The 14,740-nt window shown below is 34.7% G+C and overlaps 1 protein-coding gene across 1 annotated transcript; it reads left to right on the top strand.

Moving 5' to 3' along the window:
* Window positions 1-654: 654 nt before the first annotated feature.
* On the top strand, window positions 655-12,978 carry LOC132278789 (zinc finger CCCH domain-containing protein 16). The gene is made up of 10 exons (XM_059780674.1): window positions 655-813; window positions 2,050-2,260; window positions 2,413-2,510; window positions 2,641-2,736; window positions 7,468-7,561; window positions 10,601-10,821; window positions 11,017-11,123; window positions 11,201-11,393; window positions 12,064-12,136; window positions 12,549-12,978. The coding sequence occupies exons 1-10, from the start codon at window positions 770-772 to the stop codon at window positions 12,585-12,587; spliced, it is 1,176 nt and encodes a 391-aa protein (XP_059636657.1). The 5' UTR covers window positions 655-769; the 3' UTR covers window positions 12,588-12,978.
* Window positions 12,979-14,740: the final 1,762 nt, after the last annotated feature.

The raw sequence follows: 14,740 nt of genomic DNA, 5'->3' as shown, positions 1-14,740 counted from the left end.
TTAAAGGATTATGATGGGTCGACCCGACCCATTTGGCACATCCCATATTTTAACCCGTAACAAGCGGGTTAAATATGGGTCACAATCCATATTTGACCCGTCCATATTAAACCATATCCAAACCCGATTTAACCCGCCCGTTTACCACCCCGACTTTTGAATGTTAAAAATTAATAAAGGTATAAAAAAAATATATTTTTTAGTTACCACTTAAAAATTTTAGCACTTAAATTTGTTAGTGTTGGTTGTTCCCCATGTTCATTATCTCCTAATATTCTTGACTTGAAAAAATAAAAAATAAAAAATAAAAATAACTGGACTTTTGAATATTAAAAATTAATAAAGGTATAAAAAAAATATATTTTTTAGTTACCACTTAAAAATTTTAGCACTTAAATTTGTTAGTGTTTGTTGTTCCCCATGTTCATTATCTCCTCATATTCTTGACTTGAAAAAAAAAAAAAAAAAAATTTTAACTGGAGTAATTATCATTTTTCAAAAGATAAAAAGAAAAAGTACGTGTTTTGATAAAATATGAATTATGACTTTAATTGACCAACAATGCATTAGTTTAAAAATACTACGTACTTTGCCTTGGAAAATAAATAAAACTCAAATCTCTAAATAATTAAAGGGTTCTTTAATTAGTCCAGGCTAAAGAGATTTAGTTTTTTGGAGTCGTGTCCTTCAATTGCCAAAGAAAGAACTCTGCAGAAATTTCCGTACTCTTTAAACCAGTAGTGAGAGAAACTGATACAGAGAGAGAGAGATGGCTCCAAGGAAAGAACTCTGCAGGAATTTTGTGCAGGGCAGGTATGCTAATCATTCTTTTCCTCTTCTATTCTCTCTCTCTATATGTCTAGCACATGGGATTGTTTATTGACTGTTCGATTTGATTCTTTTTGTGCAAATTTATTAGGGTTTAGATAAATACATGGCGTACATTGACTTTCAAGTCTTCAATTCAAAAAAAGAAAAGAAAAAAGAGTATATTCTTTGCTGCAATCAGTCAGTCGAAGCTTCATTTATATCCACTATTTGTGTAGAATTGGTAATTGAAAGATGTTTGCTCTGAAAGCATGCGTGCTTGGTTTTCTTTAATAACCTTTACAGATTGGACTCCGTGGGTGTGACTGTTTGTCTCTTGGTTGGTTGATAATCTCATTCTTTTGGTTTTCTTGCTCTTAACATGGTCGCGATGGGGTATCTGGAATTACGTTTTAGTGAATTTCGCACAACTCTCTTCCACCCAATGATCAAGAGTTCTTTTCTTGAATTGATTCTCTCTGTTCATGTCAGTACTATATATGCCTGAATTTGACCTCGAAAAGTTTATCAATGTATTATTCAGTAGCATTTTGATATGCACCTCGAGGCTCTCTACTTCTACATTTGTACATTCCATCAATTTGGACGTCCCTTTCAGGTGCCTTAATTTGTGTTTTTTTTTGGGTTCAAGTTTTTGAAATTGGACACTAGGAAAATATTGCAGAAACATCTTTGACACACTAGAAATAACAAATATTTCTGCAAAAAAGCTTGCATATGTGTCTATAGAAGAATAAAAGTAACTAATGTGAGTTGATGATAAACTTACTTATGATTAGCTTCGTTTCACAATGGCAGTGTGGTCTAGGTTTTGGTCTACTTCTAGTATTGAATTGTATTCAGGGACGGAGTGAGGGGGGCAATTGTGTGATTATATAGGTATAAATATCAAAATGCTAAAAATAGTTGGGTATAATACTAAAAAATAAAAATAAAAAATTCATTGGGGGCAATTGCAGCCCACTGAGCTTAACAATGGGTCTGTGCCTGATTGTACTAGATCGATGACTATCAATATGTATAAATTGATTCATAGATTTGAGTGCAAATTATCATTGTGAGTAGTTGTCTTAAACATCAAACATTGACAAGTTGCATTCTGACATGCAGGAAATTTTGTTTATTTATTTATATTTTTCTATAGCAAAAGTATACACTGTGTTTGTGCTCTTGCATGAACTTCTATGACTATATTTTCAATATTTTCTTCACTTCTTCCAGCTGTCAGTATGGTGAAGGGTGTAGGTATCTTCATGCGACTCAGCAACAGTCGAGACCTAATAGTGCCTTCGGATTTGGCATGCAAACTGGCTCACAGTTTCAGCGCTCAAATTCACAACAGCAAAAGCCCAATCCCTTTGGATTTGGCGTTCGGGACAGCTCTCAACCCAGAGGGGCCAATGATTTTGGATCCAAACAGAACCAGTTCAAGGTTCGTTTCTTTCCTAAATATATAGCTACCTAAAGTTGAAGTATGGCATGTTTTTCTTTGTTTATTTTCTTTTTCCTAGAATTTATCAAGTTACAAAATCTTATAGATGTCATATTTATTCTAATTAATCATAATGATTTTATGTGGTTCAGCCTTTTGAAAATAAGTGGACCCGCTCGTCCCCTGTAAATTCCAACAGCTCCCATGCATCACGACAACCTGATACTCAGCCTCCAGCGGCTATTCATAAGTGCGTGCTTGGTCAACAGACTATACTGTCTCTCTGTCTGCAGCTTTACACATTTGCACTTATTGTTGTTTCATCTTCTTTGTAACTAATTTGAAATAACTGATCAAATGTGATTTTGATGCATGTGAAGTTGCTTGGATCCTGAGTCATGCAAACGCCAAATCATTGAAGATTTTCAGAATGAGAGACCTCTTTGGAAGCTTACATGTTACAGCCACTGTAGGAAGTATGTTTTACTTACCATGTCTCTTTTGAGGATTTAAAATTATTTTGTCCAGTAACTGAGTTGGAATTTGATATTCAATTGGGAAAATGTCATAGGAAAGTCCTGGGGGAAGGGCCGCGGACACAGGGTTCTGAAGGGTAGGATTGGCTTGCTTAGCTAGTTTGAATATCATCTGAACATGAAAATGGAATTACAGGCAATGTAGGACAAACATAGGGAAGAATTTCCCTGATAGCTCTGATGACTGATGTAGGACAGCTTTAGGAAACTTAGAATAATGCTGTCCATAAATTGTTTAATGGTGCGTTAAGAATGTGGAAAGTTTATGGGATTAGGTTTCAAAAGGCAGAACAAATGGTGTGCGGTTTTTGTAGATGGAAAGGGGTGGATTTGGCTTGGTCTTTGAAGTTGTTGGTTACAGTAATTGCCGAGAATCAGTTGCTTGAAGGTCTGGACAGTTGCTAATTTAGGGTTGCTGGTGTTGAGTTATTATTGCTAAAGTATGGGAGAAAGGGTTGAGGTTGACTTGGTCTGACAGGGTAGGGTTTTGATGCCAATATATGACAATTTTGGTTATAAGTAACTCAATAATCGTCCTTGAACAGCTCCTTGGGAATCATTCCTAAGGTAAGGTTGCTTCAGTAGCAAATAATAATAAAAATTTATAAATAAACTGCCTTGTCTAGACAAATGATGTGATATTTATAAGTTGTTGGGTTTCTCTAACTTCAACTGAGAGCTACATTGTGAAAATAGGGAACCCGTTTGACTTTGAAGACTATTCTAGACAAATTAGGGACCACAAATATGACCTAAGTAATACAAAATTGACCCAAATTACAGACTGTGGTTAGGGCTGCAAATGAACCGAGCTGTTCATAAACAGCTCAGGCTCATTCGTTAAGCAAACGAGCCGAGCTCGAGCCCAATTTCTAGGCTCGTTTAGTAATCGACCCAAGCCTGAACAATGTTAGGCTCGGCTCGTATGGGCTCGTGAACAAGGCTCGTTTATTATCCATTTATAAGTTCTTGATCCAGCCCATATGTGTGAGTCCATTACAATTATACATGACAAAGCCCATTTGAAAACCATTACTACAATCTAAATATCAAAGCCCAAAAAAAATTGGCCATATTCATTTTAAAGACCCAACCCATTTATGTTAACAAACAAACCCTAATCTACTTTCATTCTCTACCACCAACGAAGCAGCGGCAGCCCCTCTTCTCTATTCTCTTCTTTCCTTCTCTGCAACTATTCTCTTCTTTCCTTATCTACAACTATTCTCCCAAGGTATGTATGTGCATATATATATATATTGATATATATGATATATTTGTGTTATATATATAAGTTAATCTGTTTTGTATTATATATACTTGTATATATGTGTGTTGTGTATCTATGTGCGCTATATATATATGTGTGTGCGTGTGCGTGCTGTGTATCTATATATATGCGCAGACAATTCATTTGGAGGAATCCAATTGTTAGTAGTGGCTGGCTGCCCCGATCTGATAGCTTCCCTGCTTCGCAAACAACTCTAAGCTGCCTCATCCATCTCAATCATCAATCCTGCTAGCTAGTTCGTTTTGATGCAACTACATGGGGCAAGGTTGGCATAGGAATCGGGGGTTTTAGAACTGGATCTGTTTCGTAAACGAGCCCGAACCGAGCTGAGCCCGAGCTCGTTGATTTTCTGACGAGCCGAGCTCGAGCTTGTCTATTCTAGGCTCACCTGAGCCTGAGCACCTCCCTGATTGTGGCGAGCTGAGCCCGAGCATGCCAAAGCTCGGCTCGGCTCGGTTCATTTGCAGCCCTAACTGTGGTACACTATTACAGTCCATTTTTTGCAAACTAGGAACTATCAACATACGCCTGACTTCTAATATCTTATAAAATTTAAATAAAATTATAACAGAAGCATATTGAAAAAATATTATCATGAAAAAACACTTGGTTTTTTATGTTAAATTCTGAGTTGCCTCTTTCTTGCCAGGATGCTCTGCATTATTCTCTTCCACATTTGGGAAAACTCAATGTTGAGTTTGGTAGTTTGAAGTATAAATACATAAGCTTCAAGTTTTATCCTTGGAGGTGCGAAATCTTGGTTGTTATTTTGAATTCATTTCATCATTTGAAAGAAAACAAGGATAGTATAAAAATTTCCTTTTCTGTCATTCTGCTTCATTCACAACCTCGTTCTTTAGTGTCAACTTGTTGTTCTTGTTCTGTATTATTTGCTATGATGCGAGGAATTAGCAAATAAGAATAGGCAATGTTGCAGCCACTGGTTTTGAATTGTTGGGTTGAAACTTCATTCATCTCCTTTTCAAATCCACTCCCCTGACATTGATGAGGGAAAACGTCAAAAGAAGCTTTTAGGGACTGGAATATAGCATCTAAAGATTCTTACACTGTCACTGAACCAAAAGTTCCCTTCACAGATTATGCTTTAAATTTCTGAGTTCAATTTGCAACTCAATGTTATTCGTGCCTTGTATAATTTAGGAACTTGAACAAAAAAGTAGGATCATTTAGTAAGGATGTTGAAAGCTTGTGTAAAGAAGGGTTTGGGAGGGCAGAATATAGGGTGTAAGATTTGTATATGGAAAGGGTTGGATTTGGCTTGGTTATAAGTTATCACTTTTATAAAGTGGTTGGTTGCAAGAACTGCACAGAGTTAGCTGCTTACAGTTGATTTGGGCTATAAGTTATCACTTTTATAAAGTGGTTGGTTGCAAGAAGAAGAAGAAGAACAGAAGTTTAACTTGCAGGATTTGAAATCTAACTAGTAGTATAAAAATAAAATTATGAAGAAGAACAGAAGTTTAACTTGCAGGATTTGAAATCTAACTAGTAGTATAAAAATAAAATTATGAAAAATTATATATAAATTGTAATTATTTTTATATTTGAAAAGTAAGTCTTAGTATGCCCTTTAATATAAAACAAGATATAAAAGATTTTTTTATATACATTAAAAGTACTTCACAATCCTTGAGCATATAAAAATGAGAAAATAATGGAATACTGATTATATTTAGACTTTATTTTGACAAAATGCGAGTTTAAGTTAAAAAGAAGTCTAAGTTGAGGTTTCTTTGTAGGCTTTAAGGGTTATGTAAATTAAGTCCTTTTCATATTTCAAAACATATTATTCATAGGTTACCTATTTATTAGGATTTTTTTCTTTCAAAATTTAAGGGGGGGACTGTGGCTCCCCAATCCCCATGTACGCCCATGCTCCTAAGTCCTAAGGTAAGATTGTATCACAAATCAGAGAATTATGAATTCTTATAAATCAATTCCCTAGAAAAGTAATAATACATAGGTATCTATAGGCTTTGCTGATTTTTCTTATGTTTACGGGGATCAATAGTTGTAAACTTTGACTATCATGAATATTCTAAACATTTTAAGGATTATAAATAAGACCAAAATAATATATATTGATGTAAAACTAACCTGAAATAAGACAGAATTTGACCCCAAACTTGATTGAATTAGTTCCAAAGGTGCTTTATGAAATTCCGGAGTTGCCCCTTAAGAAGCATGGATGTGATCATGATGCAACAAGACATGGATATGTTGACATGGTAAATCTTAAAAAGTAATAAAAGGGCACATCGAGGACATGGCAATAAGATATGTATTTTTCATATCTAAATAATAAATCATATTGTATACATGTAAATATTATGTGGCTGTAATATGATGTTGTAGCTTACATATCATATTATAATCACACATGAGCAGGGGATAAAGACATGACAAGGACATGATACATAACTGTATCTATGGTTTTTGATATGTAAATTAATATGTATAATTTGATGTCTCCTTGGCTACTCTCATTCCCACTCCTTCAATGAAACCTTTCTATACTTTTTGCTCTACATCTTTTGTTTTTTTCGATATAATCAAACTTATGTAAATTTTATTTGAACTTTGAAGTTGATTTTTCTTATAATTATTATTTTTTTTCCATGAAAGTCTTATCTAAAGTCCAAGGTTTATTATTGGTCACATATTAGCACATGTCCAAAAGTTGTTGGCCATGTGTCCTGAACCAAGAATTCTCATTTTCAAGTTATGCCCATGTCCAAGATGTGTGGAGCGTCTGAGAAATGTTGGTATCCAACACACGTCCAAAATGGACACAATTCCTTCTCAGAAGTGTCCGTGCTTGTTAGTCTGCCCCTATTCTGGCAAGTATACTCCACATCAGCGAGTTTTCATTGATGGCATTCATTTGCTCCAATACAAAGATTTTAATATACACGTCTGTCATTCTAAACTGTTGGTGGACATGATTTATAGAAAGCCCAATTGCCCATGCAAAGTGGTTTATTGGTTAGATATATTAGTCTTTTTTTCTTTTTTTTTGGTTTGTACAAAGCAAGTTAAGGAGAAAACAAGCTGCCCCATAAGTTATTGTAGAATTATTCACAGAACTTCAGATATTTGTGAATATTGTGTGGATTGCTAAACTAGTGATAAACTTATTATGGGATGTGATTGTTATTAATATTTTCTACTTCTTCTTCTTTTTTAATTTTTAAATTTTTTATTTTTTAAAATTTTAAGTATGTCTTTTTTCAAGTGCACTGCACTATGCTCTTCTTTTTTATTCATGTTCTTCTTATTATTATTTTTATATTTTTTTGTCATGGTGAGAACAGATCCCATGAAATATTGGAATAAGCTCTGAACTCTTTTGTTTGCAGTGCTTCTTGTGACATTGTTGGTGATATTAGCTACGAAGAATTACGGGCATCAGCATATGATGATTCTAAGCGTGGGTTGAGCTTACAGTCAATTGTAAGAAGATAATACATGCCACATTTGACTTTGGTATAATTGTTTTTTTGGTAGATAATAGCACATTCTGTGTTGACGGCTTTTTCCTGTGCATTCTCTGGACTCAACTTTATGCATGCTGCTTATAATTTCATTTTGAAATCAACTACGCAGCTAAATCATAGGAGATATTGAGTTTGTATGGAAGTGAAAATTAAAAGGTGGGAATTTTAGTTTAGATTCCTGTTTATATCTTCATAATGTCATTTTTGATAAAATTTACAGAAGAATATTTGGTTTATGTTCTTGGTTATGTTTGGCATATTTTGGTTGTTTCCCATTTCCACGGTTAATATGTTAGAGGCTTGGAGAGGATGTATAGTGGAGAGCTGAGCCAGGGATGCGTGGAGGGCCACTCCCCTTTGTTTATGGTAGCGTTTGTGGCATGAGAGGAATAGGAGATCCTTTGATGGAGAGGAGTCCCCTACTTGGTCTCTTAAATACAACATACTATCTTCTTTATTCTTTTGGGTCAATGGGACAAATTGTAAATCTTTAGGACATCTTTTGGAGTTCATGGATAGCATGAAATTATAGTGTCGCCTTGTGCGTCTTTTGTATTCCTTTGGGAGCGCTCCACTTTTGAGCATTGTTTAATGAAATCAATCTTACTTATAAAAGAAAATAAAATTAAAGAAGGTATTATTATGGTCATCCAAAAAAGAATGGGATGATTTCAGAAACATGTGAAAATGATACTGAAATTTAGAACACATGAAAATACTAGGAAATATATACAATACAAATTGAGATGCACATGTAAACCCAAAAGTGTCTTGGAGGCCACACCCAAATTCAAACACATCAGCATGTAATTGGAGAGGAGATTCTGCTGAGGACAAGATTTTACTGAATACAGTCTATCCATCTTTTCAGATAACATAAATCATAAGTTGAAGTATTAAAGTTGCTCTACTAATGTGGAATTTTAAAACTAATGTGTACCACCATTCTATGTACTCAACACCGGCAATCGATTGGATTTGTATAAATTATATGTGAACCAAACATCAATAAAATTATTTCAAGTAAAATATCTTTTGTGGCATAATACATCATCAACATCCAATTCAGCTTATGTGAAGTCATAAGGTATGTGATCTGGAATAAAAACGTGCAGATATGATATTATTTATGAAACTGGAGCATCATCAAATCAACATGAGTGAAACGTAAGGAAGGTGACATCTTAAAAAGTACCATGGGAGACTTTGATTGAGGTTGCATCTATCATATTGAGTGATAGAATTAGTGCGTGATACGTGAATTCATTTTCTTTGAGGTTTTTGAAGCCCTTTGTAAGTGGCAATGCAAGCACAACAAACTCTTTTAATCAAGACAAGATTATTTTTTTATTAAGCATACTATTTGATGACACTATATTGTTTGAAGATTACATTGATCATGCATTTTAGTTTCTCAATTGACAAATATTTTGGAATTTTTGAGCACCAACAACCATGCATAGGCATTGATTAATTGCAGATTTTACTAGTTCCTTGGTTTTGGGTTATATATATTATTACCAAACAATCTGCCCTGTGGTTTGGGTTATATATATTTTTACCAAACAATCTGCCTCTTGGTTTGGGTTATATGTAAGTTTTGGGCATCACTAGGTGCTGCACTTGACCATTTCTCAAATGGAATGTGGGTTTAGCCTTTTGCTTCGCCTCTTAATATGGAGTTACAGCTGTCAATTGAGCGCCCCCCCCCCCCCCCCCCCTTTCTTCTCTTTCTTTTCTCGATAAATAAAGCTGTCAATTGAGTTTACATTCTGGGATCTTTGGGGCTGCTGCGTGCTAGCCATAAAAGGGGAAAAATAATAAGAATATTTTTCATCTTTTATTATTCCTCGCATTATTCTCATTATACGCGTAAGGAGAGACGTTCTCCTTGTTTATCCACACATATCATTCCAATTAACTTGCTTGAGGCAACAGCATAATGCAACAAACGAACTCTTTGAAGTTAACTACCCTTTTTCCAAAAATGTAATGTCGTACAATTTATTTTTATTTTTTTGATAACGGAGGTTGATCCGACCACCCCCTTTGGGTATTGGATTAGTCCATTTGGATACCCGTTAATCACCCCTGAACCATGGTAAACCCAGGTAAGAGGTTTTTGACACACCAGGAATTGAACACTTGGGCCTTATGTGGACTTTGCTACCCCATGGAGGCTAAATATCTTAATATCTTACCAATTTAAACTGTAATACCATTATAGGTGCTTTGAGCATGCATTTCTCTAGTCCATTCTTTTAAATCCTCAGACCACTCGGGAAATTGCAATAATAACACACGACTAATACTTTTAGCTATTATAATTGAAAGTAGTATTATATATTTTCTAAGAATCGATTGTGTTAGTAGCATGGAACCTCTTATTACTTGAAAAGTGGAATTTTATCCCAGGCTTCCGCTATTTCTATCCGTGATTTCTCTGTTCTTATTCATGAATAAGCTGAATACATTCAATAATGTTACTCAAAATGCAAAAGAAGTGGACGAGTTGCTTTGATTTTACCCTTTATCTTGATACTGTCATGGCAGTGTTAGGTTGCAATATACTTTTTAGTATTTTACAGACTACTTAAGCTGATAAAACAAAATGCAGCTGTTAGAAGTGGTAAACTTTTGGAAGATACTTCTAGTCATTAACACAGTCTGGATATTAGCAGCTGAAAATATTGTTGGCTGTTCATTAATCACTTTGGCAGGCTTAAGAAATATGCCCCAAGACAAAAGCTTTTGTGAGACCAAGTAAAGACGGTTATTTCTCCGTGTGTGTTTTTTTTCTTTCTTTATTTTTTAATAATTTGGTTTTAGTGAAGGGTCATATTATTAATTGTGTTTCAGCATTTGATTTTAAGCTGTGTTAGGTATAAAGACTTAGTGGGCTCAACTTCTGAAAGGAGTATGCTATAGTTCATTAATAAGCTACTGGATGGATTGCTTTCTTCACTCACTCACAGATTTAATACATGTTGTGCAGGTTGAGAGAGAGAGGAATTTACTCAATTCTAAGTTACTTGAATACGAAAGTCTACTTCGTAATCCTTACGTAGTTCCACCAAATTCTGCTATTGCTACCCAAAGTCCTTTTTCTGGAGCCACTCCAAATGTATCCTCGATAGCCGCTCCAAAGAGTGCACCCCCTTCAGTCTCAAGTTTCAGCCAACTGAATGCATCTCCTAATACAGGGTTCGGATTGAGGCAAGATTTCCTCCTAAAATTTGAACTTGTACGTTGTTATATTTTTGCAAATCGTGGAATCTGTTGATCTGTAGAACAGCTTTAGTGTTTCTTTTATTGCTTAAGGTTTATGCAGAAGTCTAGTTATCAAAGGCCCAAGGCAACCCTTTGTTTTTTACAAACCTGTTGAGCTATCTTTGTCTTCTTTTGTTGCAGGCCTGCTACTCCACCAAATAATGTTTTTGGGCAATCAAATTCCTTTCAAAATTTCGGTCAGACCTCAAGTACATTTGGGACAAACAATGTGGCATTTGGAAATGCAGGTGCAAGTTTGAAGGTTTCTTATCAAAACTAGTATGCATGTTTATGTGTATTCCACTCTGACTCAATCATGTGACAGGTTCACTTGGCGGCCAACTTCCTAACCAGTCATTTGGCGTCTCCTTTGCCTCCAATGCAGCAAGCTTCAGCAACAGTGCCTCAAGTGCTGAGCGAAACCCGTTTTCCACATTGACAGTTTCATCTCAGATTCCAAGTGGACCTAACCTTGCTTCTAATGCAGTTGGACAATCAAACTTAAATGTGCATACGGTGTAAGTTTTTTTGAGAGAATTTTGTAATAAATGCAAGCAATTAGGAATTTAGAAAGAAACATTATCAATTATGAAGTTATAGATTGGAAAATTTATACCACAAATTCACAATTAAAACCAGACCAAAACTGGGAACCAGCTACCCTTAGTGCCACTATTTGGATTTGATCCATTGAGGCTTGAATCCAATCCTGATTTGATTACAAGTTCTTGGGAATTGGGAGGCCATCTGATGGCAGGAAAGGGGTCATTTGTAAAGAGTAGTGGACACCAGTTGGCAGGTGGGGAACCTACCTTCTTGTATGTATTTTAAGATCATGGAAGCAAGGAGTATCCCCCGTGTGTGGTGTTTTTAGCTTAAATTGCTTCCCTCCTGTTATATTATTTAGAATCCAAATCTTCTAATTTTACATTTGAATGTTTCTTTTTTAATCAAACACCACCGTGACTCACATTCTTGAATTCCCTCGTGTTCTTGGAGCGCCTCATTAATCCACCACCACCATCTCCTCCTCCTTCCGAATTCCACAAGCGAGGAAATTTTTTTATATATTCATATTACTCTCAAAAGAAAAATTTGGATAGGATTCATATTTCTTAGGATTTCTTTAACTGTTAATAATCTATCATTTGCTTATAATTATCTTTAATGTGTCATTCCATCCTGCAGGGTTAACTTGCCAAGGGAGAATGGTTCAACAGATGATAGTGTTTGGTTGAAAGAAGAATGGATTCCTGGAGAGGTAAAGGTCTAATTTATAGTACACATTTTGATTCGGCAGATAATTATTACTATTACTCTCTCTCTCTCTCTCTCTCTCCCTGAAATGCTGGAAGCTTCAGAAGTTCACCAAAATATCTTTCGATCTCTTTATATAATGGGAACTCAATTTTGACCCCGGCTCCAGTGACTATCACACATGCGCGCACACTGATGCGATTTGGCTGCAACATTTTTCCTGGGTGTTCTGCAACCATGCTTTATCAAAAGTTAGAAAGCCATCATGACAATTGCTCCTAAGAGAGTTTCTTTTAAGTTTAAAACCAATCTTCATTACTATTTCACAGCTTGATGTTTAAAAAGGGTGAAATAATAATTTACTTGGAAAGCATAAGTTCCGTATCTAACTACAATTGTTTTCTTCTCTCCTTCAGATTCCAGAAGAAGCACCTCCAGATAAATTTATTTTTTAAGGGTTAATTCTTGGATTAGGACATGTTCGTCGTTCACCCAATGCATTAAAAACGAACTGCTGAGCAGTTTTGTCACAAGTCAGCTGCACATTATTGAGGCTGGGTTCTTTTCGTTCTTCCTCTTTATCTGTTTTGAGTGTTTGGTTTCTCCGGTTGATTATGGAAATTTTGTTTCTGTATTTCATTAACCACGTTCAGGCTGGATCCTTCTTGAGCTGTTAAAAAGTGGCATGTGAAAGAGAGATGAGTTGAGCAGATTGCTGGATGAATGTTCTCCAAAAAATTTGCAAAGTATGTATAGTAGTCGAGAATTTATGCATTTTGATGTTTGTATTGATGTGTACACAAGTTAAAATTCAGTGTATTGATGTATAAATTTTTGGAAGCAAAACCGGCCTTATTTTTTTTTATTAAATTGGTATTGTACTCTTGACCGCCATGGGAGAACGAAAAAAATCTGAGTTTTTATATTAGATTGAGTTGTAACACTATTAAATCGAGAAAACTAAGGATTTGATTGGTTTGTAACTTCAACAAAAAAAAAAAAACGGTAAAGAAAATTCTGTTTTGGTTCGGATATTTTAAAATTATTTTCTAAAAATTTAGTTATAAAAAGATTATAATTTTACAGAATTATTTTTATAATTTTTTAAGAATAATTTTTTATTTTCTGAATTCTTGAACCATAAATCAAGCTAGGTTTAAGTTTTTTATTTTCAATTGAAACCTTTGTAACACTACTGAGTAGCATTGGTTAACTTGGAAGGTCACCTTTGACTCAGTGATTCAGAGCATCTTTAAGTATCGTTGTTTTCTGTACGAATATCTATGTTAATGAAAAGGCTCCAAGCGACTATTGTCCTCGCCAAATCTATATATATATATATATATATCTCCCACAGATGGGAAAAAGAAAAGAAAAAAGAATAGTTGTACTGGAACGCGTTTTCAGAATTGAAAAAGTCTTGAAGATCGTGCAGACGGTGTATCTATCTGTGGGACCCATGTCTCTCTGGCATAAAATTACAAAGTTTTTTTTTTCTCTGTCAGAGGGTAGATTTGGAGTAAAAATATAGGAAAAATTATATATAAATGGAGTTAAAGTTCCATATTTACTTAAAGGCCGAACCAAAGTTCCATATTTCTCTAAAATGGATTGCTGAGGTGGCACATGGTTTTTTACTATTTAGAAATTGTGATGCCTAAAATACCCTTCCGCGAAGGTACTACTTTTTCTTCGAAGGTACTACTTTTTTGAACTGAAGGTACTACTTTTTGGCGTCTAGGTATCATGTTTTTTAAACACTCGTGAAGGTACTACTTTTTCTCCGAATGTATTACTTTTTTGAACTGAAGGTACTACTTTTTTGAACTGAAGGTACTACTTTTTTATTAGGGAAGGGCATTTTAGGCACCACAATTTTTTAAACAGTAAAAAATCATGTGCCACCTCAGCAATCCATTTTAGAGAAATATGGAATTTTGACTCAGTCTCTAAGTAAATATGAAACTTTGACTCCATTTATATGTAATTTTCCCAAAAATATATCTTGAAGAGAGATTGACTCAGATTGACTCTGTCCGTTTGTTTAATAAAGCTTTTCACAAGTTATTGTGATTGTGAAAGAGGGAAAAGGGAGATCAAAAGTTACTTTTAGTTTACTATGACTTTTTACCCGTGTGTTTAGAACTGTCAGCATTGTAATATGAGTAATACTAATCCCTCAGTAAAATTAATTTCGTCCCTTCTTTATTAAGATTTTCTAAAATATCAGTTAAATAATGTACAAAAAATAAATATTCAAAAAAACATTAATTTGTTTTTAGTTGTAAAGTATAAAACCTAAAACTCTGAAAACTTGGCAGAGTTTGTAAGATAATGATCTGTGCCATATATCCCAGGTTTGAGCCTATTCTTTCCCGTTATATTTCCTGACTGAAATTGATGCTGAGGTGTGGGGTCGTTGACAGAATCCCCCAGGTTTGTAGTCTAGGGTTGGTCCCAAAAGAACCCTGTCTAGGTGAGTTTCTGTGCCAATAAAAAATAAAAATAAAAAGTATAAAACCTTGAAAAAAAAAAAAAAAAAAATTTCCGAAAGAATACTGACCACCCAGAACATATCAATTTAGATGTGAGCTAAAAACTTTGCAGA

This window comes from Cornus florida, unplaced genomic scaffold, assembly GCF_030987335.1.
Source record: "Cornus florida cultivar Cherokee Brave unplaced genomic scaffold, ASM3098733v1 CherokeeBrave_3.0.0_Hap2_Chr10, whole genome shotgun sequence".
Taxonomy (NCBI): domain Eukaryota; kingdom Viridiplantae; phylum Streptophyta; class Magnoliopsida; order Cornales; family Cornaceae; genus Cornus; species Cornus florida.
This window is presented reverse-complemented; position numbering and strand designations above follow the sequence as displayed.

Coding starts and splice junctions, on each gene's coding strand:
- LOC132278789 (XM_059780674.1), top strand. CDS start 770: ATGGCTCCAAGGAAAGAACTCTGCAGGAATTTTGTGCAGGGCAG. Junction 2,737..7,467: donor TGTTACAGCCACTGTAGGAA/GTATGTTTTACT, acceptor TTTTGTTTGCAG/TGCTTCTTGTGACATTGTTG. Junction 10,822..11,016: donor AATACAGGGTTCGGATTGAG/GCAAGATTTCCT, acceptor CTTTTGTTGCAG/GCCTGCTACTCCACCAAATA.